Below are 23,175 nucleotides of genomic sequence, written 5' to 3'. Positions count from 1 at the left end.
CAGCACCAACTGCTCAGCTGGGGCCACGTCAGTGGGGCTGTGGAAACACTGGTCCTTAAAAACGTCACCTTATGCTTTGCTTTGGGGCTGAAACCAGGCTGGTGTGTTTTCTTTGGTTGTCTTCATTCCCATCTCCTGCTCTCTCACCAGCTCCGACAGTAGCCTGGCCCGTCCGCGCCACACACCCGAGTCTCTGCCGAGCTGCTGTTTGAAACCAGGGAAACACACAGCCTGACCCGTTTTCCCACCCCGCTGCAGGCTGGACCCAGCCCTGACCCAAAACATGGCATTTCGTGGAGATCTGAGTTACTGGGAGGAAAAGAGAAGGGGTGGGAGGTGCTGCAAAAGTCAAACAGTGTTCCTTGTAGGTCAAAAACCCACTTGAATTAATAAGAGTTGTCCCAGTGCTGCTCTGTGTTTGCAAACAAGATTTTCGGCTAGCCCTGGGAGACCTATTTAGCCTGCAATAAAAGCAGGGCCGTTGTTTTGGTGCAAAGATTGCTTCAATGTTTTTTAACAGAAGCGATACGGGAACTAGACCTTCATACACTAAAAGGGCTCAGAAATGTCTCTTTTATCTTCCTATTTGGAAACTCGAACTGCAATGGAGTTTGACAGGATTATTTTACTTACTCTATCTCCTATAGCACAGCTATTTCTGGCTGACTGTCTGGCTATTGCTATTAAACTAGTCTCATTTTGCTTCTCATCCAGCCTGCTTTTGCTCTGAGAGCTCAAGGGAAGACAGCAATAGCAATAAACCACAAGCTGGAGTTTGCATTGCCTCTTGATTACAAGAGACGCATAAAAAGTGCAAATGAAAACTAAATGCGTTTCGTGCAGTCACTGATCTTTCTGTGCTGTCAGAAAACACTAGACACGGAGCCCCATCAAGGACTGTTCCACTATCGGTGAAAGAAAAGCATAATTTGGTGCAGAAACTCTGTTAACCCTTCATACTGTCACTTCCAGGCACAGCGCTCTCGAGCCCGTCGGGGAAATCCAAACTATTACCCAGAACAGAAAAAAGAAGATCCTCAACTATTACACGATAAGCACCTCGAGCATCCCCCAACCTAACAAGCTACGATCATAATTAATGCTGTGTGTCACAGTCCTGGATGTTAACTACTATGATTTGCAAATTTGAAGCATCTCTGCGTCAAACCCTCTCAACTTCAGGGTGGGAAGAAAAGTAGACCCTGTGCCTTTAAGGCAACATCCTTTAATGCTACCATCATCAAGAATTGACTTCATTTCTTGGTAATTACGGGTAGCACACTGGAATATGTATTCTTCTTTCCTCATTATAGACATATGGTAAGTCAAACCAAGGCCAGTGCTTGCTTCCTACACAGTTTATTGCCTTCTTCCTTTCCAAAAGGCATTTTTGCATTAGGGAAACAGCCTCTTCTGAAGAAAACACCGCTGTGTCCTCACGCACACTCCAATGTCCCAACCTCTGCACCGGGAAACCCAAGCAGAACATTCATTAGGAGAGTTTTGACATTAATCCAGTAGCTGAAAGTACTCGGCTTTGCAAAGAAAATCTAAATCATGAGCTCTTCCAGTGCTCTTTGTCAGGAACTGCAGACATCCAAACTAACTCGGTGCTCCCTTTTTTGACACAGGTTCTGGAAATGTTCTGCAACACCCACCTACCTCCCCTGGTATTTCAGTATTCAGTTGATTGAACGCTGAAATGGTTGACACGGCCATTTAATCTGATTAATCTTCTCACTTCCTAGCACCAGAAAATAATTCAGCAGTGGTTTTAGGAAGTGACCAGTGCTGTCTCTGATGGCAAAAGCTAAGCCAAAGAGATTTAGCTGTAAAGCTCAGAAGCCTATTTTATTTGTGAAAATTTTCCCACACAAGTTGCTTTGCAAGATGTTTGCCAGAACTGAAAGCTGGCTGCCACAGCGTCAGCTTCTCCACCTGCTGCTACTGCTCTTATTCATGCAGCCCTCGTAAATCTTAGTGCAAGTTTCCTGCTTGGAAGAAAGACTTAAATATACCCATACTGGTGGAGATAACATCTGTCAAGCACATTTGAATGCAGCCCTTTATAATTACTCATTTTCACAAACTAGGGCTCTGTCTGCAGTCCCGTCAGTCATCCAAGACGTGATGGTCATGGAAATGCATTCGGGATTTCTCAGTCCGAGGCAGCGGAACTTACACTGGAAACCAGGGAAGGGTCTGAGCTTTGCCACTGGATCCGACCAGTGCCATCACTCCGCTCCTGACAGCTGAACTATGTTGATCACTAGTTCGTTATAGTCATATTAACACAGTTATACAGTTCAATATAATCATATTACTGACTGATGTCCTGTTCTTTGCATGCATCGACCAGGCAATCACCCAGCTGCCCACCTGCCCACTGCAAAGACAGCCCCTTGGCTCAGCTCACGTTGTAAAAGCCCTTGGAAAAATCCCAGGAGATGCAGCCAGTAGGAAGACAACAAGGAGGTTCATGTTGAAGGAGCTGCTCCCACTGGCAGCTCCCGGTCTGTCCCACCCATCTGCTGAGGAGCAGATCACCCTTAGGAGATGAGTGAGCAACAGGATACAAGGGGGCGATTCCGACCTGCGGAGATCTGTGGACACCCACGATTTCAAAAGGCCAGGCAGATGCTGAAACCTTGCTTGAGATGTTTGGGAACAACTAATTAATACTGTTAGTGAATGTTGATCAGCTCCTGTCTCTCAGAGGGCTGGCCTGGCATTACTGATGAACTTCTGCAGGCGTATCAGGCAGGGGAACAACCAGGTGATAATCTCAAGAAGAATCACCCTGAGAGTTATCCTCCCTCACAGAAATGTCTTGGCCAGATGTTCAACAAAAAAAGGACCCAAAACCTTGAAACATGGTTTTGGGATGGCACAGCTTCTGGAAAGTAGGCCATATTCAAAGCAGAAAGGGTTTATTTGGAAATATGTTAACTGCTGCTGAAAGCAGACAGCTGGATACTGGAAATACCACCAGAGCCAACAGACCTTATTCCTTGGGTGCAGGCAACACTGGACAGAGCAGCAGGAAAAAGGAACATGGTAATTCTTGGTAGCACACGATAGGAGTCCTGCTGAAGCCTTCCTCGGCCATCTGCCTGTAAAGCTGATGGACCAAACCCATCGAAGAGATGAATGGTTTCGAGATGGTCTTCGAGAATGTGGACTGTGCCTTGTCTTTAGAGCCACACACAGGACACAGAGCAGTTGAGCTGGAGCAGTTTCACCGTTTACCAGCTGATAGCAAAACCACTATGAAGAAACCCAAACTTACACAGGGGTGGGGGGACATGTCACTTTGCACACAGCGCTCATCTTAAATCCTGGGCACAGAATGAGTTGTTACCTTGGCTATAGATAGAATTTTTTCATACTCTGCCCGGTCTCAGCAGCAGTACAGCCTGCCCAAAGCATCAGCAGCTCGCGGTGCAGACACAGACAGGGGCTGTGGGCATGTGCACAGCAGTGAGCTCTCCTGGAGCGGATTTATCCAGCACATGGGCTGGCTGGGAGCTGAATGCTGCCAAAATCACTGCAGCAAAAGAAGAACTGGCTTTCACCAGCACTTTTCCAGATATTGCAGGAATTCATATACCATCTTCCTGGAGCTAATGTGCACCTACTGGTACCAGCAAACACCACTAACACCTCACCTTAGCCTACTGGGGTGAAGCTGATTCCAGCCAGTTTTGCCACATAGAAATTATTTCGTCTTGAGATATTACTTGGTCCAGTGAGCAGGAATCTGACAGTCTTTGAAATGTGAGCCCACTGTAGAACATGCTTTGCAGACAATGGAGTTCAAAGGGAATGAGAGAGAACACCAACATCCCCAACTGTCACAGAGCTTACGATATCGAACTGTATCTGTTCCATCAGAAACTCACATATCGGTATCTGTTCAACCACCGAATCCATATGCTTGGGGATTCAAGAGCACAGAGCTCCTGCAGCTGCAAACATCTACCAGGGAGACAACAGGTAACGAAGGTGAGGATGACATGCAGATAACTGCAATGGAGATCTGGAGGAGTGGGAGATCTTGTTTGAAATACATGCTCGCCTTCTAGAGCCTCTCAGGATATCTAGCATGCTTTCATCAAACTAAAGTACTGGTGATATATTTAAATAAGGAATGGGTTTTAATTCCTTATTTCTATTAAAATTCTCTTTTGACCAATAAAAGGTAACATTTAACCATTATAATGCAAAAAAAATATATATTCTCATATAGACTGTGTCATGATTAAGGACGTATCATACCTACTGATTTATTACAGCTGAATAAAATCCACCTATGCAGAAGATTTTCTGAAGAGGAAGATTCACTGAGATGTGCCATCCTCAATGGTACCAAAACTGAAAATTTTGATCGGGTCTCATTGACTGAACAAACCTCATGCAAAACATGGGTCAGGTTGTCCATGAATTTTCTCATTGCCTGTGTCTGGAATAAGAGGGGTGCTGTTCAATCTGCTGCTTTGGAAGCCTCTAAGGGACTTAATTCTTCCTGTACACAAGGCAGACCAGTCTGAACTCTGAGAGCTTCTGAACATCTCAAACTTTCCCTTCTGGACTCTGACAACTCCAATTCCCTGAGGATTTCTTCAAGTGGGACATAAAAGCATATTGCAAGCTCCTGCCACTCTCAAGCACTTTAATTCCCATGCCTGGCACCAGGCTGTGCTGCAGATGACCCCAGGACATGGTGCTCTGCCCATCCCTGGACAGGCAGAGCTGGAGCACCAGCACCCCCCAGACCTGCTGCCTTCTCCCTGCTCTTGGGGATCTGTGGGTCGTGTTTAATCTCTCTCTTTAAAGCACAGGGTAAAGCATAGGGTACCCCAGGTTCCCACACTTGGATATAGATGGTGCTTCACTAAGAAAGCCCTGGGATGTAGAGGTCTGGCTGTAAAGCAGAGGTTATCCTACTGGCTGGTTGCCTGTTGGCATCTGTAACAGCAAAGCCTGACACAAGGGTCAAGTCAACACAGGCTATAAATCATTCCGATTTATTTTATATAGGATGCATCATCCCAAAATGGCAGCTAACACTCCTCTGAATTCCATACTCAATCTTAACAGCGTTCAAGGAAAATGTTATCTAGATGGCAGAGTCCAGCTGTAACCCCCTCTCCACTCCTACCCCAACTCTCTGAAGAACAACTGCAGTTTGATGCTGGAAAAAGAGATGCAGAAGGAGAACATACAATGAGGTATGAACCCTGTACCATGATATCGGGCTCACCAGATGAGGAGTTACCACCCTGTCACCTTAAAGCTCAGTGCAGACACTGTCCCACAAGACCTTGGCGAGTGGCAGAAGAGCCTGTCAGAAGCTGAGATGGAACCAATCTCTCTGCCAGGGAGACCCAGAGCACCGTCCTGTCTCTGAGATGGCTAAAATCTGGGGGGTGTTTTCCCGGGAAGGCATCCCTTATGCGGCACTGCCACACACACACACGCCACAAAATGCCTTTTGAATACATAAAGGAGGAGGACAGTGTCACTCTAACACTGTTTGCATACTGATACAACCTCCGGAGCCCCAGCAGCCTGCTTTGAATCGCTCAACGCTCCCTGCTCACACTGATGACCACAGAAAACCCAGCTCTGATTTTCCCAGGAGTTAAGGGAAGGCTTGATACCTCTCTGGATCAGCCCCAGTGCAAGCCAAACTGAATGCTGCCTTATGAATCAGAAATTCAGGGTCACAATCAAAGTCTAGGAGGTCAAGATTAAAAATTAAACCCAGCTGCGTACTTCCAGACTCATTTTGACAGTTCTCTGAACATGTGACTTTGTTATTGTTGCTCTGTGGTTATTCTTTTTTTTTTTTTTTTTTTCACAGAGCCAGGAAAGAAGTAAAAGGCACAGCAACGAGGAGGGGAAAAATAAGCCCATGCATTCCAGAAGGCAAAATTTCAGTCAACCATGACTCAGGAGAAGAAAGTGCCACCCACTGAACGGCACAGGCCACAGCGCCGTGTCCCACAGCAGCGGGCAGTGATGCCGCGGTGAGTCAGGAGCCACCCACGCTGCCACCCACGCCACTTCCTGCGGCGGCAGGGCACTCCTCAGAGGGCTGCCACGCCGCACGGGTCTCGCTCAGCCTTTCCTGAGCATACGAGATGTGACAGGGACACACAGCCCTGGTGTGTTTGGCTGGAGACATCTGCAGCTCGCCCTCGCTCCAGTTTGAAGCCGGGCCAGGGGACTCCCTCCGCACAGTTACCTGTAGAGCTGCAGTGAAAATGCCAATGAATCCCGGTCTGTCAGAAGACAGAGGCACCCAGGACTTATGAGCTCTGTCACCTCACTTTGAACAGTTGTGACGATAATGAGCTGGGATCACCTTAGCGGGACTACAGCAACACAGTTCTGATGCTGATGCTGAACACAGTTGCTCCGAAACACAGTTCACCTGCTGCTATTAATACTACAACACATTAGCATCGGTTTTCTTCACTGTCTTTCTCTACCTTCCTAACGGGTTCCATGGCAGAGATATGCCCTATAAAACCCAGCACAGCAGCTACACGAGGATGAGCCTTAAAATGCATTTCACCAAGTGACAGCAGATAGATCCTGCTACGGACCAGGCTGCTGCCTGATATTTCTTGGAGAGGCAGCGATCATCATTTTAATGCAGTAATTGAGTTGTCTGCCCAAGTGCCAGGCTTCATAGTTCATATAGAAATTCTAGGGCTATCTAATCCCAGATCACATGCTGCAGCCAAAACCCGAAAGTAGAAGGGAGGCAACGAGCCAAACACGGGGCACATGAGAAAAAGGCATGAAATGAACAAGTGGAGGCTGGATTTGCTGTGAGTGTCAAAATCCCTCTATCACAGTGTACTCACCATCCTGTAATTCAGTATTTCTAGCGTGCAGATCACCCTTCCTTCACACTATCCACGTCCTCTTCTGCACGTGTAGCAAACAGCCACCTTGCCCTAAAAACCACTTTGGACTGGAAAGCCTGTCTGCAGCATGCCCTTTGCCTGTGCTGCTTTCTCCCTGGATGTCCTTACCTTCTTGCAGAGAACCATCTGGTGATCAAAGAGGAAGAAAACACGCTGCTGGTTCCGTCCATAAGGCTGGTAAATCCAGGACATCTCTCCCGTGTAGATCAACTCGGAGCTGCGGTCCAAGATATCGTCTCCCTAGAGGGCACAGAGAATGAGGCCGAGTGAACCACCGCTCCCAGCCAGGGCAGAGGGTACGCTTCTCTTTGCAGGGTGGGGAGGAGAAATAATTAAATAACATTTTGGCCCTTCTGCAGCTCTCAAAACCACCCCATCTGACTTCAGACCAGGAACTGGAGATAGGGGATAAATCTGAAGGAAGGGAAATAAATGAGGTGAGTGTGGACACTCCAAGCATGGTCATTACGGTTCACGTTGCAATGAGGAAAGAGCTGCTCCAGACACTGTCCCTGTTCCCCCCTCTCCAGGTACCCCCAGACCCTGCACCTTGCTGGAGGTGCTGGTGGCATCCTGAGAGCAAAGTCCCTTCCTCCTGCCCAAGACAGAGTCACTCTGTATTCAGGGTAACAAATTTCCTGGCACCCACTCCCTTTACAGTAGCATCCCAAAGCGTGTCCCCTCCTGAAATCTCAGACCAGCCACCAAAGTCATCGACTCTGGATATCAATTCCCCGACCCAGGAGGCTGCCAAAACTCACCCCTCCAGATTGTCGCTTCTCTTCCCACTCATTCAGGCAATTACAATCCCTTCTCCCATAGCTCATTAGAGCTCCCCATCTCCAAAAAACTGTCAGGACCACCCCGGCTCCTCCAGCAGCCTCCACCCCCCAGGGGCTGGCAGGGCCTCCCCAGCCTGGTGCCAGAATGCCCTCACCCTTTCTCTGCCTCCGGCTAACGCTTGTTTTTCCTCTCCCATTTTTTTTAAGGATTCATGAGCAGATGGTCTTGAAAACAGAGCGCCCGCTCTCCCACTCTCCGAGAGAACAAATGCAGTCACCCTCCACTAATTGGGATGAGCTGGACTTTTTAAAAAGTTAATTAAAATCTATTTATTAAAAATGGGTGAGTTCACCACCACCTGCCCTGTGGGCATCTCAGTGTATCTCCCACTCTGAGACACCGCAGAAGGAATCAGGATGACTTCAGCTAAAAGGTAAGGAGCAGCATTCAGGAGTAAGTGAGAGAAAAGCTTTCATTTTTTTCCTTTTTGGCTTTGAAACTAGTGCAGTTCTGGCTCTGATGCCAAACCAGAACCAACTTCTGGGATAAGATCACCCCAAAATCTCAGCAAACAGCTTGTAAAGGTTCAGCCAGCTCTGGGGGGCATCTGGATAGACGTGCTTTTCTGGTACTGCTTACACTTGGAGGTGCCAAAGCAACCAAGAGTCATCCCCACTCCTAATTTCTTGGTGAGGATTTCAGACTGCTGTTCAGGTAAATGTGTAATTAACCTCTCAGCATTGATTGGAAGCAACTGCCTGAGTCCCTGGGCCCTGTGACAACAGCAACTTCATTAAGTCACTGCATCATCATGCTGCAGCACAGACTTTCAAATCGCCTTAGCGAGGTGTTTATCCACCTCTCCATCTCACTGCTGCAGCTGTGGGATCTGAAGGCCTAATTAGGGATTACTCCCAGGGAACACAGAGGGTCATTCCCAGAAGAGACGGGCCACGCATCATGCCACGGCTCAGGAGTGGGGTGTCAGGGTCCCATTTCAGCTGTGGCACCTCCTGGCCAGAATCCGGGGACCCGTGTGCTGCTGCGACAGCTCAGACATGCACAAGCTCTCAAACAAGAAGCCTCTGAAGAAAAACACACCAGCTCCAGAAAATCTGGGCTTTCCTGGCTAAACATGAGTTTATATGAAGAAGGCTCATACAAGCCTATGGATGGGAGCTTTTGGGAGAGGGGGCGAGCCTAGAAGAGGCTGGGGCTAAAAATAGAAAGCCAGTTTTGCCTTTTACTCCTGTGGTAGCATCTCAAGCCTGAGGACACACAGAGGACTCTGTAAACACTTCTACTTGATTAGCTGAATCCAAATGTGTAGTCCCTGCAAGCAACATAAACCAAAAAAATTCAGATCCGAAATGATAGGATTTGGGTTGCATTTTTCTATGTTGGGAAAACAATTTATATGTCCAGTCTATAGGCTACAAATAGATGATTTTCAATGCTGGATTAGCAAATTTGGAAATATATATTGCAAATAGTTTTGGACTAGCACATGGCTGGCCAAGAGCAGCATCTCCACGGCCCTGCCTGTTCCTCGGCTGCTGCAGCAACACCCCAGCACAGCTAAACCGCTAGAGCCTCCTGCAGCAGATGCAGTCAACCTTGAAAGGCATTTTTTTTCCCCAACAGAGTTATACCACCTCTATGAAGAGCATGAACTGTCTTCTGCTAGTGGAGCATCCCTACCGAGGGGCTCCCGGGGTCAGTCACAGGGTGGCGGGGAAGAAGGGAAGGGCTTTTCTGCTCCACTGCCATCACCACTCCAGGACACTGCGATACGTGGTCCTAACTTGAGGCAGGCTTTCCCCGTCCTTCTCCTCTCCCCATCCTTCTCTAGACCCAGTCCTAGGCCTGCATCCCTCCAATCCTATATGAAACCAAGAAGAAATTTTACTTTCCTTTTCTATTTTTTCCCAAGCAACTCCTAGAGAGGCTGGATCATCTATACCCTTCTGTAAGTTAAGAGAAATACTGCTAAAAAAGGAAGAGGCTGAACTTTTAGTTACTCTGAACAGGCAGACGCACAGCAGCAGAATGGCCAAGAGAAGACTAGATGACCTGCTGAGGTCTCCTCCAACCTGAGTTATCGTATAAACCCATAATAAAAATCCTCAGCCCTCCCCAGGCTGCGCCAAGGGTTTGCTCCGCGCATCCTGCTGCATCCAAAAGGCAGCAAAAAGCAAGCTGGCTCCTCTTTTCTTCATGCAGTCATGGGCAGAGTCCAGCTACTTAGTGTGCAGTAACGGGAGCAGAAGGTCACCCAGATCTGGGTTGGACGTGTGCTTCACGCTCCCTTGAGCTCGCCAGCGCCAGAATGACATATAAAGTCCTAGGGCTAATCCTGACTGTTGTAGCAGAGGGTCAGCTCTTCTGCTGCTGCCGTGGAAAGATGTCGATCATCAGCTCCCCAGTTAGGCTACAGGTGACCACCACTTTCTGTAACGAGGAACTGGGAAGAACCAAAGGGTTTTTACTAGTGTCAATAGTGCCAAATGCCTTTGGGAGCACCAAGATAAGGAGGAAGGGCATGGCACTCCGAGCTGCAGCATGTTACACCTCCCCATCTGCCCCACTCCTCCTTCCCATCAGTAATCCCTGAGGAGATGCTGTCCCAGGCTCAGAAACGCTCCTCAGCCCATCGGCCCCGCTCTCCTGTGCCCAAGCCCACCTCCTGACACGGCTCTTTGCTGTCACCGCTGGGCACAAAATCCCCTGTGCTAGTTAACATTCAGCAAGCAGGGCTCTCTTCTGCCTGACACTGCTGTTCTTTAATTAGAGATTGACAGGCTGATTAGCACTCTGGGCTACGGAAAGATCAGAAAAAGGAAAGTGAGAGAAATGTTGTCCTTTTCATCAGGCTCATTTTTCGATACCTTCTGTTGCTGGGGAAAGGAAAAAAAAAAAAAAAAAGAAAGATCTGTTTCAGTCCCTGATGCAATTTTTTTCCCAGGAGGGTTTCTCGTCAGGCTGTCCTCACTTTGAAAACAGTACATCGGTTGCCTGCATCTTTTTTTTCATGTCATTCTTGGATTCAATAACGTAGTATTAGGCTGAGGCCAACTATTATATATTACATAATTAAGGGCACCACAGCTTGATTTAAAGGACCCGTAAATAACAAGAATGGGAAGAAATTTAAAAGGACAGTGTTCATTATATTTCTTGATTATATATATTTTTCCCTTCATGTAAATTTAATACTCTTGAAACCTGCCAAAGTGGCAACCCATGGGAATCTGTGGTAGAAATGTCTAGAAATCTACATAAACCAAAATAATCTGTTTAAAATAGCAAGTTAAAGCTAATGCAGCTGATGAGCCAGGCTCTGTCCTGTGCCAAACATCTCACTGCTGGCTCGGGGAGCTCTGTAGCTGCCCTCCCAGGGAATGGGGGCCATGTTGCCTCCCTCCTTTGAGAAAAACCTGGGCTGGAAGGGGGGAAAGCGTTGCTGGCAGCTCCCAGGAGGGCCCAAGAGGGAGCCTGAAATGCTGCAGGGATCGCTGCTTTGTTTTGTTTTGACGTGGTTTTCGAGTGCTGTATGAAAAGGCACAGATTAGAGCGATCCTGAGGTTTGCCAAAGCGCAGATCTGTTTTCCATCTCCACATCCCCTGCATCGGGCGCTCAGCAAGGGGGTGGATGACCTGAGGCCACGGTGGCCACCACAGTCATGCCCAAGCAAATGGCAAACCTGCAGATCCTGCCCGGCGGGCATTGCAGCATCTCGCCAACGTCCCTCCAAGGGCTTGCAGGAGCCCTCAGGAGGGCAGGAGAGAGGAGAACATGCTCCTCCGATGGCTGTCCAGACAGACAGACAGACAGAATCCCTGCTCCTTCACTCCCACCTCCTCATTTGTGTGCCTGTAAACACAGCACTGCCCAAACTGGGGCTTGCAAGGACTTAGAAATGACGATGGGCTTTGTGGAAATAACCTCTTTATAGTACTGCTGTGTGTGTATATATATCCAGGTATCACCCACACTAACCTTTGAGTCCATAGCTCTCAGAGGGCACGAGCACAAGAAGGGACCGAGCACGTAAAGGCTGCCCAGGATGGGCTCTGTCTGGCCTGTTTGAAGTCTGATCCAGAGGAGACTTTGCAGGCTGTTCCGAACCAACTCCGGCTACCTTTGTGCACCAGTTTTGCCTGCCTGCGTTTAAATGTCACTGTTTTGATCTGAGGGTATTTAACTACAAGTAAGGGGATGACGCTGAGAAGGGAAATAGAGGTTGAACATCAGGAAACACTTCATTACAAGGAGAGCTCTCAGACATTGAAAGGTCTCGGCAGGAGGTGGTGGAAGCCCTACATTCTGCGACATTAACAACTGAAAGGACAAAAGGCACTAGAGAATTCGGTGTAGGCAGGGGCAGCACCTCTCTGGGTCTGTTTATATATTGGAAATTCAGGTTACAAAATAAAGAAGTGAGTCATACATGGCAACAGTCCAATCCAGGCTTTTCGGTCAAGACCACATTCCTACAAATTATACAGGGACACATTTCAAAGTGATTTGGATTATTTCTAATTTACGGCAGTCGGTGAGATCAGAATCTTCCGTGAAGATTCTGCTCAGTCATTACTCGTATAAAGCTGCCAAAGCTGCCAATAATTCCCTAAGACTTCCCACCCTGGCTGCCACAGCCTGTTTATCTGCTGCCACTAGAGTCAGGCCACCCTTTCGTTGTCCCACTCGCAATTTAAACCCTCAGACCCTGCTTACGTGACTTCTGGGGAAAAAAAAATTAAATATCTGGCCTTGGTTAACTCAAGGACATTCGCATTTTTCAAACACCGATCCTGAAATTCACCTTCACGGGGCCAGGCAGAAAATCTGGAGGGATAAAAATGATTCCTGAAACACACAGGCACAATTCCGTGGGATTCAGTAAAATCCCTCCTGCTACGACATGCCCCCTGCTTTTTCTATTTGTTTTAGGATCAGCAATATGTATACATTCCTAATAACACCCTCTCCTTGCAAGAAAATGTGTCCACACACTTTGTACACAAGAACAGTTCAAGTATTCACTCACTAAATATTTCTTGTTTAGTTTGGATTTTTTCTTCTTCTTTATAAAAATCTTTTTCCAACATCTCATTGCAAAACACGGGCAAATTTAGAAATGAAAATGCAATTTCAAATCAGAGAGTCAACAGCGACACTCTAGAGATGTTGAGGAAAACCAGATATTTCTCCAAAGGAAAGACTTTAACGTGCTTAAACATTTAGCCTTGGTTGCTGCCGAAATAATTCACCAAATACAACATACACTGGGAATTAGGGATTATCTCTGTCTTGTGCCCTGGCTGGATTTCTGGTGGAAAAAAACCCTGAATTGATAATTTTTTCTCCTCGTTGCTGCTTTCTTGTACTTAGTGGGTTTTTTCAGCTCGTCTCAAGGAGGACTCTGCTGTTCACCCCGGGTCCATGCTGCTATTGCTCGTTTGTTCTGCTGCGCTGGCTGGAGAGAGCAGGAAGCCGCTGTGACACACAGAGGGACACAAAGGGAGCCCTTTTGGGTACAGACTCTAATTACAGAAGGAAGAGGGCTACAGAAAAATGGGAGAGTAGTGCTGTGGGTTCCTCTCTGTTTCAGCGAGCACTTAGTATAAACTGGGTAAGCATTTTCGGAAGCACAAAGCTGACAACAGGTCACTCTCTCTCAGCAGTGTCCTCTACCGAAGATGAACTGAGAGTCCTGGTCTTCTACTCTCTGACCCAGAAAATAAATGTATGTTCCCCACAGACTGGAGGAGGCAGGAAATCCCTCTTCTACTCCATAACTGCCCACGCATAGAAGATGAGAGATCGAACCCCTACAGGCTGGGTAAGAAATCAACCTCTGATGGCCTGTGTCCTGGGGGACATGTCCTATGGACAGGCATCAGCTGACCGGGGGTTTTGGAGGTCATCAGCTTGTGTTTGCAATGCCCAAAAAGAGTATCTGCACAGATCTAGGACAGATCTAAGCCTCTTTTGATTTCTCCTGCTCTCTTCCTGCATTATACCATAGTTAAATTCTGAGTATTATGAGGGTTTGTGCATCCTTCTGGCCATTACATGGACACCTGTGAAGTCGGGGCTGGATCTGATGATTCAGAAGTTACTTTAGAGGAAAGAATCAAGCAGTGAAGTCCTCTGCTGGATCTAGCTCTCATCCTCTACTGTCCTCATCACAACTCTGTGACTCTTCTTGATCCAAAATACAGAATAAAAATGTCAAGAAGGGTATTTTCCTTTGAATGAGGGCAGTAGCTGTATTCCCATTGGATCTCTGAGCAGTCACAACAGCACATTTGGCTATATTATGAGAAGCTGAAGGATGTTGCTGCAATATTGTGCTTAAAATTTGGAATAGTTGAAAAAAAGCCTGGAAGAATAATTTGGCAAGTTCCTGAAGACACAATGGAGATAAAGAACGGGTAGTGCTAAGCAGGAATGAATTATCAAGGATATGGCTAAATAAAAATGAATTATCAACTGAGCTAATGAAAGAGAAAAAGAAACTGCTATTCCATAGATCCTACATGGAGGTCACCTTGGCTTCCCACTCACACATGAGTATTCACTGACTTGGAATTGATCTGTCCTTAATCTAGATTTATTTACAATGAGGGTCTCGGCATTTCTTACAAATGACACACAGTAGCTCATCACATGGAGTACACTGAAGGCTGGAGACATATCTGATGGTCCTGTGCCTCCTTGAGAGCAGTTTTCTAATTCTGAAAATGGGTCTGCGTGGCAGTGAGAGAGAGGTTTCTTCCCAGTAAACAACAATAAAACAATCAAGCAAAGCATCTGCATTCGCTGCTCTCACAGCCAGTCATAATTTAAGAACCAGCTGTGATTGCTGCATTTATATGTTTTATCAAGAGATCCACAGTTGAATCCAACCTTCATTATAGCAATGAAACTAATTCAATCAAGGAGGATACACAATAAGAAGGTAAGGCTCCTGTATTTCTCTCCCTTTCCTCCCAGCCTTCCTAGATCTTTTCCAGAAAAAAAAATAAAATTCAAGGATTAATGCATCTTTCCCATCTACTAATTTACATAGTATGATCTCACTGACTTGAATGTGGAGTTATTCCAGATCTTCGTGACCGCGAGGGAGAAGAAAGGCTGTTCCATCACTCTAAATATCTACTTGCTAAACACATGGATTGACGACAACACAGAGAGGGGATTTACAAAAACATTTGTCTTCAGTCTGCTTCAAAAATCCTATTTACAGTTTGCATTCATACACTGATTTAAAAAAATCAGGGACAAAAAGAAAAGAACATAATTTTAGTATGGCTTTTTTTTTTAAACACGTGGCAAAAACGTAGGAGCTGGAAGGCCTGCTAGTGAGGAATCTCTGCTGACTTTGCCTTGCTTGTGTTTTCTCAGCTCCTTAATTATACGATCACTACACAGGGTTGGTTCAGAAATATCTTTAAGTGGGTACTCCTTTTAAATGTGCAAATAGCATCTCTAACTTCAGCTTAATGTTTTGGCTTCTAATCATAAAGCAACCACCAGAAGAGTTTTCTCCATTTTCTTAACCTGTCACAATTTCCAGGGCTTTTTGCTACCTCATTGCCTTCTTCTTCCCCAGTGACAAAGCACAGAGCCAGAATGCACAGAGAGTTTGATCCAAATCTCACTTACTCCCAGGACCACAGCATTGCAATCGCATAAATTACTCCAGATTTCTACTGATCAAACTGGAACTGGAACCTAGATTTTCTTTGTGGTACCATTAATGCTTCGCCTCTTAAGTACCATCTCTAAAGCCTGTAAACATGTCTTCTCTCTCCCGAGCTTAACCCCAAGACTAGGTTGTGTGAAATGAAGTATAAGGTCTTAGATAATTCTACAACTGCGTGGAATTTACATTTTCCAGATTTAAAGCCCCTAAATCAGGGCGGAGGGTTTACTGTACCTCCCAGTCCAGCACGGAGGCCTGCCACTGAGCTATCTTGTCAATGTTCTCCAGTCTCCGCTTCCGCTCGTTGATCTGTAGAGTCACGTTCCTCATGACGGCGAGAGCAGCAGCCACATACCTGTAGTCACTGTGGAACACAAAAGAAAAGCCCATGAAACAGAGCCTGATGCGCAGCAAAAACGCACCAGAGTCTGTCATTAGCAGAAGCAGAATCTCACCAGGCTTTCAGAAAGAAAGGCAGGTAGCATTTGTCACTCATTACTATGATACCATATTTTTTTCCATCAGCAATGTCTTTCTAGATCATCACAAAAGAACAGCTTGCTTGAAAGAGAATTTTGTGCGTGTGTGGGACAGAGAAGCCCAGCCAGCTCCTCAGCTGGTTTGCATCAGTGCAATGAGCCCAGTCCAGCTCCACCAACCCAACAGACAACAGTCGTGAGTATTGCTCTTTAAAGTCTTGGGGTGCTCAGCTAAAGAGCATCCTAAAAGAAAGCCTGAACCATTTTATAGCCTGCGTCTTTGGGCCTGGATTTTTCCATTTTTAAAATGAGCATTAAAAAATATTTTTCAATGAAACACAAGCCCAGAGCACGTTCCAAGCCATAAGGTGACTCTGAGAGTGCCACAGAGCATCTCTCCCATGGCATTCGCTCTCACTGCAGACTTCAGGTGAGCAAATCAAAGCAATTCTTTTCTTTCTTTTTTTTTTTCTGGATGGGCCTGTGAGTGTAATAACAAAGAGTGAAAATAGCCTCCCGCCAGGGCCAGCAAAGATGATGATCAGTCTTTTCAAAAAGTGATGCTGAAATCAATGCTATTGATTTCCGCCCTGTGCCTTCTTTCCGATTCCAAGGAACCTTAATGTTCATTTCAATTGGAAAGACAGACAAGGCCAGCTGCCATAATGCCACCATAATATATTATTAACTTAAGGGCTGATATTGACTGCTGACTAATGAGAAAAACTGTGATCTTGGGCAGCTGCAGGGGGAATGGCTTTATTGATTATTGCTAAGAATGCCACTGGTGACAGCTAAAATAGGGGTGACTGCTGTGAATTAGATCCATTTTCCCATGTGATCCAAACAGGATAAATATTAAGAAACAATCACAATGTGATATACAACAGAATATTATTTGCTATTTTGCCATCCTTTCTTGGATGAAATCTTGAAATGGGTTTTCAATTTTTATTCAATTCTTACATCAAAATTGTAGCTGAGGTTAAAAAAAAAATTCCAGAACATCAAGACTGGTCCTTCAGCAAAGTAAAGGAGAACAGAGGATGGGCTGACATATCCATCATGACACACAGTGAAGAATTTCTTGTGCCTTCCTTTGTGCCATCTGTATGAAGTGAATGCCTGGTTGTGTAAGGGAGAAAATGCCAGAGAGACATTAGTCCGGTCTGCAAAATGTCCATGAGTTCTCGTAGGGAAACAGGTAAGTCACGATGGCCAGAAAGACTCTGTAGAGGCAGGGAGAGGTGTAGGGTTTGGAGACAGTCACTAATAATCTCCTAGCAATTATGCTTATGCTAATTGTCAGTCCACTCGTTAGCAGAGCCTCCTCTTTCTCACGTAACGCGTTCCTACACTTTTAACTGCAGCTCAGTTCTGCAGCAGGAACGCTCAGGACACCAGCAAGCTGCACTTAGGACCTTCATATATTTAATTCATATTAAGCTGGAGTAAATCTTTAAGAGGTGAACAGATGTGGCTTTGTGAAAAATTCAAATGAACCAGTCTCAAAACAATAAGCAATTGAAGGGAGCCAGGCTCTGAAAACACCCCCATGCCTGCCTCCATGCGGAGTGGGCCGGTGCCAGTCAAGCTGGGTTTTATCTTGGTAATGCTAATTTACTAATTCTAATGTTCTGTTTGAAGAGAAAACCCCATGCACATTTTTCTTTCACGCAGTAATGAAGAAAGAGTCATGACTGAACTTTTTGGGCTCCCAGCCCATGCCTGTGGCAGAGCTGGCAAAAACTTAGAAGAAAAAATAACAGAAGCAAATCATTTGGCCAGTGAAATAATAATAGGATAGCATTAACTATGAAATTTAGGTAAATAAATTGTTTGTCAATTATATCGGGGCTGCAATGACCTCTTTCAAGTGCTCAATCATAACGCAAGTCTAGGCTCTTGCCAAATATCACATGGTAATTTGGGGGAGAGTGGTCAGGGTTCTGCTTTCAGCTCTGTTGTCCTGACCTGGCAGAGGGAAGACCCATCCACAGCTCTACGAGTATGGTATTACTGAAGAGGGGAGAAAAAAAAAAAAAGAATAATGTCCCCCTGTTAGGTGAAGGTAACACATTTGCTTTCATTGGGACTCCTGGTCCTTTCTGAATTTTGCCTTACTCTGTAAATGGTTCCATTGATTTAAATGATATTTTCTACATATTAAATTCCAAGCAGAGTGCCTAAGAGACTCCTAACCCTGCCAACGATGAACCTGATTTCATTGGGAGTATTAGTCCACTCTATAATTTTCTAGCTTGTTTCAGACTCACAGTCTAATTGTGAGCACCGTCAAACTGCAAGTGCACGAGGACAACTCACCGCCTGATTAATGGGCCCAGCTGAAGCTCCCCAGTTGGCTTCTCAGTTTCTCTTGATCATAGTGGACCCTGATGGTACCCCAGCCTGCAGGGATCTGGCTTTTCCCTGTCTCTGATATTATCACAACATGACTTTCCTAAAAGATTATTTTGCTTTTCCATTCTCAGGCTTTGCTCATCTCACCCCCATCCCAAAATTTTGAATTACAACAGCAGAAAATATGTGTATATCGAGCAGGCAACCAGAGCAGCTGAGATTTTCTGTGCAGCACCAACGCAGAAGCATCTGGTGGTGAGTAAGACGCACTCTCTGTGCCTCACTTTCCCCACTGGTGGCATTAAGCTCATCTGGGATGTGAGCTGGGTCACCTGAAGCATCAGTCCCTCCCAGGCTCTTTGAATGCTTGAATGGGAGGAGGTAGAACACAGGGAAGGGTGGTGTAACCCACCTCATTTCTGTGTTATGACCCCATTCCTCCATCAGCCAACAAACTCTCCAGGATGTGCTCACACTAAGAGAATTACCCCTCGCTCCAGGGCTTTTGCTGGCTCTGCACAGGGAGGAGTTTCATCTATACACTGTGTCACAGCTTCAGGGGTCTCACTCTTTACTAACACAAGGCAGGCAAATATAATCCTGCTTTCCCTTTTCAGAAAAAGAAGAAACAAGAGAAATGAAGCGTCCATGGCTGTGTCCTATCACTGACACGATCCAGAGCTCTTGGTCTGAATCAACTAATTGTCACTTAACCACAGGAAAGGTCCGAGTTTCCTCAGAATACAACTATATCTCATTACTTAACAACATGTTGACTTTAAAACATCCCAAAGGAAAAAGGAATGTGCTCCCAAAATAATTCAACCCTTGTGTAATCACACTGTCCACATCCCCTTTGGTATTGCTACCAAATAACTCAGAGAAGGTCACTTTAAACCCAGACCTCTTCTCTGTGAGGCTTCCGATGTCTCCCCTTTGTAAAGCCGCATCTGAATTCACACTCCGAGTACTGTGGGGACACCACATGGCTGGGCAGGGAAAAAAGCCACAACATTTGGGATCCTAGAGCTGGTTTCTGGTGCCCTAATGTTCCCACGAGTCCACTCCAAGCTTGATGTGGTCTCATTACGAAGAGAAAACCAGAAATTGGTTCTGAAGCCAAATGCATGTCCAAATTGGTGATTTTGAACTGGGCATTCCGTGAGCATGAATCAAACTTGCGAATCGGGTCAAAGCAAATCAATGCATCTCTTTGCTTGTATCACGTCTCTCTGCGCTTTTAGAGCTGGGTTTGGGGAAAAACAAAAAAAATCAAACACTTGCAGAACTTTCTGAAACATCTGTGGGCTTTTTTGTTCTCTGAAGCACTTCCTTTCAAATGTGCTTTGGAAAAAGAAAGAAAACTGGCAAGGCAAGAGAAAATCTACTCTTGGGGGGCCTGATTCTTCTTTCAACCTATTTTTATAGCAATATATCACACGGGATATCATCGGTACTATTCTTAATTTACATTAGGTCAGGGAGTCAGGTCGATTGCCCTCAGCAGCAGCAAAAGAGATCCTGCAGATATTGGGAAGTAATCAAACTGCTGGAGACTCCTCCGAACCTAAACCCAATGGCAAAATCAGACGGAATCAGGCTGAGAAGCAGAGCAGGTTCTGAATTCTCCCAAATCTGAGCGTATTCAGGTTTGAGTTGTGGATCCTGGCCCTCCCCTTGCTACGTGCTAAGGGCAATCAACCCGAGGTCTTCTTCAGCATAAAGGAATGAGCTTTTATGACCACTGAATGCTAATTAGGTGATTTTTCTAGTGTAACCAGTGGCATCAGAAAGTACATCCAAGGGTAATTAGTTCCCATGTCTGATTATAACAGAGATGAGTTTGGCTCCATTGAGAATCAGCACTTTGAGAAGCTCTCTAACTGTCTGCTGAACCTTTGCCCTGCTTCGATTTATACAAGATGTCATGAAGAGAAGAGCTGGATGGGAAAAAACCCAACCCCTGTGTGCGCACAGAGGCCGTGTAAAGCAGCAGGGAAGGAAATCCCTCCATGGAATAAGAGACCAGCATACCTGTGATCCTGCGCCGTGTACTTCAGTAGCTCTGCGAGCTGCAGGGGGTATTTGCAGATCTTCTGCACCGGCGTCAGAAGGAAACCGTCTATGGCAATATCAATCATCTGCTGCAACAGACGACACGCTTCGAAGAAATGCTGGTACCTGCTGTCTTTCATCAGCTTGGAAAGCTCCATGCACGCATCCAGATGATTGTTACAGTACTCCGAATAGATCCAGAAACCATCTTGCTGTGGGAGGCAGGAGAAAAGGGATGCACACAGAGAGCAGCACACGTCAGACAAGTGCTATGAGCAGTCAACCACCCGACTCGCCAGCGAAAACAACTAAACAAAGAGAGAAGGACTAAAGAAGAGAGAATACCCCAAGCAGGAGGAGGAAGGACTGTGCAGCGTTGTGGCTGTTCTCAGTTTCAAATCATGCTGTGGGGTTTTCTTTATAAAAGGTAAAGGCAGTACCAAGCAGAGCTCTAGCCTTTGCCAATACAAGAAGACAATCTTGTTACTTCTCGAGCTCTTTCCCTGAAAGATCAGGAAGCACCTGGCAAGTGTTTAGGAGCTGGGCGTATTTGAAATTCCCTTTATCAACCAAGGCACCAACCACTGTGAGGACTTCCCCAGGACCAGAGAGCCAGAAAACACCAAACAAAGTAAAAAACCCCACTCACATGTGTGCCCGCCCACCCCTTGCACGGGTCTGACAAGTCTTTTTGTGCTAATTTTATTGGAATCTCCTTTTTCTGCCTTCACTGACCACAGATGGGGCCACGGCAGTTTGTCACCCTTAACTCAGGCTTGATTTGTCTGGGCCACACAGACAAATCGGCCGAAAGGTCAGAGAAAATTTACACAAGAAGGGAGAGCCAGATACAAACTGACTGCACAACATCACTTATTAAGACTGTAGTTGAGACAGCCCAGATTAAGCCCAGGTGTTGTAGGTCAACAGCCTGACATGCTACATCAGGTTGTGGCCAATGCCTTACAAATTATAGAAAGGACAGATTCTTTTTTTTGAAAAAACACACTTGACCAGCAATTCTTATTTTTCAGTCCTGTAAGGACCCAAATAACCTGCTTTTCTGGGAAAAGGGGAGCCCAAGTTCTTTCCCATCCCCAGAGCTGACACCTCCCTCTTCCTGAAGCAGATGCACAACAAGATGCTCTGCGGATCTATATAACAGGATCTTAATGTCCTCATCCTTCAGTTTCCCCCAAATGGCTAAACAGGGATAATTCATCAGGAGTTTATTAGCCAGCTTTCAGCCCCTATCTGATGACAGAAAAGTGTCAAATATTCCTCCGAATAACAGTAGTAATTCTTACTATTGTCACTGTAAGTGAATTGACAGCACAGCCTCAAGACATGAAGCTTTAGCTACTGATTCTCACCAAGATTTTTTACATCTTTTTAGCACAGAGATGGAACATGACGCTGCTTTGGAAGCAAGCAGCAGAGATTGCAGGCTCTGATAAAAGTGAGCAATGTTAACGCCATCGTGCAACTTCTGAAAAAGAAACCTGCTTTTCAATTAGAAGACCAATGATGCTTCAGAGATGCTGTGAACCTTTTTAGGGATGCCCTGCTGAAGTTTCATGGATGTCTACCAGGAATTTCTCTAATAAGAAGCAAACTGTTGCCAGCTCAGCCCTGACAGTACATAATGAGGTGACACAGCGCAGGATCTGCATCCCGGGTCGCAGCACCTCAAACCTAAGCTCTGATACAGCACTTCATTCTCCCTGAAGGAAAGCCTAGAACTGCAGGACTACAATTTTCTTGACATTTCCTGACATATATACAGCACTGGCCAATTTACCAGCTCCTGTAGTACGTGGTTTATGTAACAGTACGACGGGCTGGGCAAAAGCCTCCAGGACTATATCTTGTCAGCTAAAATGTCCTGTTCAGTGTGCACTTAGCGTGAGCGCGTATCTGCTGCCCTGCTGCCACCTGGGCAGCAAGAAGCACGGGCTGATACCTCCGCACCTGGCCCAGAAGCTCTGCAGGGGAAGGCAACTGGGGCTGTGGGGGTTTTTCATCCCTTGCGAACGCATCTCGGTGCCACAGTTAAGAGCCCGAGCATTTGCTCTCTACTTTTTGTGTAGCACACAACTCTTTTTACTTCTCTGGACTCTTTTACCTCTTCCAACCTTCTGGTCATCCACGACCTGATTAGGATGGCCTGTGGGGGGGCTTAAGTCATATTCTGAAGAGCAAAATAAGGTGGGGAGTAGGTGGGGGGCATTGTACCTATGTAACATGAGTAAAGGTGGATGTGAAAGGTGTTGGGATTCAAGTGTATTGGGAGATTTACCCAACTATATGCTTCACTCTGAATTTTCCTTATACCTGTATCTCACACAGCAAAGAGAAGGCCATGGAGTATTCCGTGATATGTAAATACAACAATACTGATGCACACAAGCTATTCTGAGCTGTTCATACCTCCTGACTTTCTCTGCTAATCCCCTCCCATCCCTTTCCCCCCAAAAAAACCAACCCCAAAACTCCCAAATAAAAATGCCAAGGTAACTTACGTGTTCAAGGAAACATGGTCCAATTTCACTGAGATGGGGATCCTCGTTGTTGTACTGTTTCTCCAAGTCCCGGACAAAACCCATCTGAAATCTGTAGATATCTTCAATGTTACCAAAGATGATCCTTAGCTGTTCATCACTGAACATATCCCTCCTCTTCCGGCACTGCTTTAAGTAACCCTGTAAGGAGTAAAACAGAGCAATCCATAAAATAACCCAAACACTTATCCTGAGGCTGCTCCCAGTTTTTTCTTGGGGAAGGAGCAAGTGAAAATTAACTCAGAAAATGGCTCTGAAAACAAAATCCACTTGTTATGAC

The 23,175-nt window shown here is 45.9% G+C and overlaps 1 protein-coding gene across 1 annotated transcript in view; it reads right to left on the bottom strand.

Annotated features, from left to right (window-relative positions):
• Positions 1-23,175, bottom strand: part of ARHGEF9 (Cdc42 guanine nucleotide exchange factor 9) — a 185,484-nt gene that overhangs the window by 21,270 nt on the left and 141,039 nt on the right. The window contains exons 6-9 of the mRNA XM_074148280.1: positions 22,857-23,036; positions 20,314-20,546; positions 15,674-15,803; positions 7,050-7,181 (exon numbers count right to left, since the gene is read on the bottom strand). Of these exons, the coding sequence (XP_074004381.1) occupies positions 7,050-7,181; positions 15,674-15,803; positions 20,314-20,546; positions 22,857-23,036 (675 nt within the window). The remainder of the gene's footprint in view (positions 1-7,049; positions 7,182-15,673; positions 15,804-20,313; positions 20,547-22,856; positions 23,037-23,175) is intronic.

This window comes from Numenius arquata, chromosome 5 (assembly GCF_964106895.1).
Source record: "Numenius arquata chromosome 5, bNumArq3.hap1.1, whole genome shotgun sequence".
Lineage (NCBI taxonomy): Eukaryota > Metazoa > Chordata > Aves > Charadriiformes > Scolopacidae > Numenius > Numenius arquata.
This window is presented reverse-complemented; position numbering and strand designations above follow the sequence as displayed.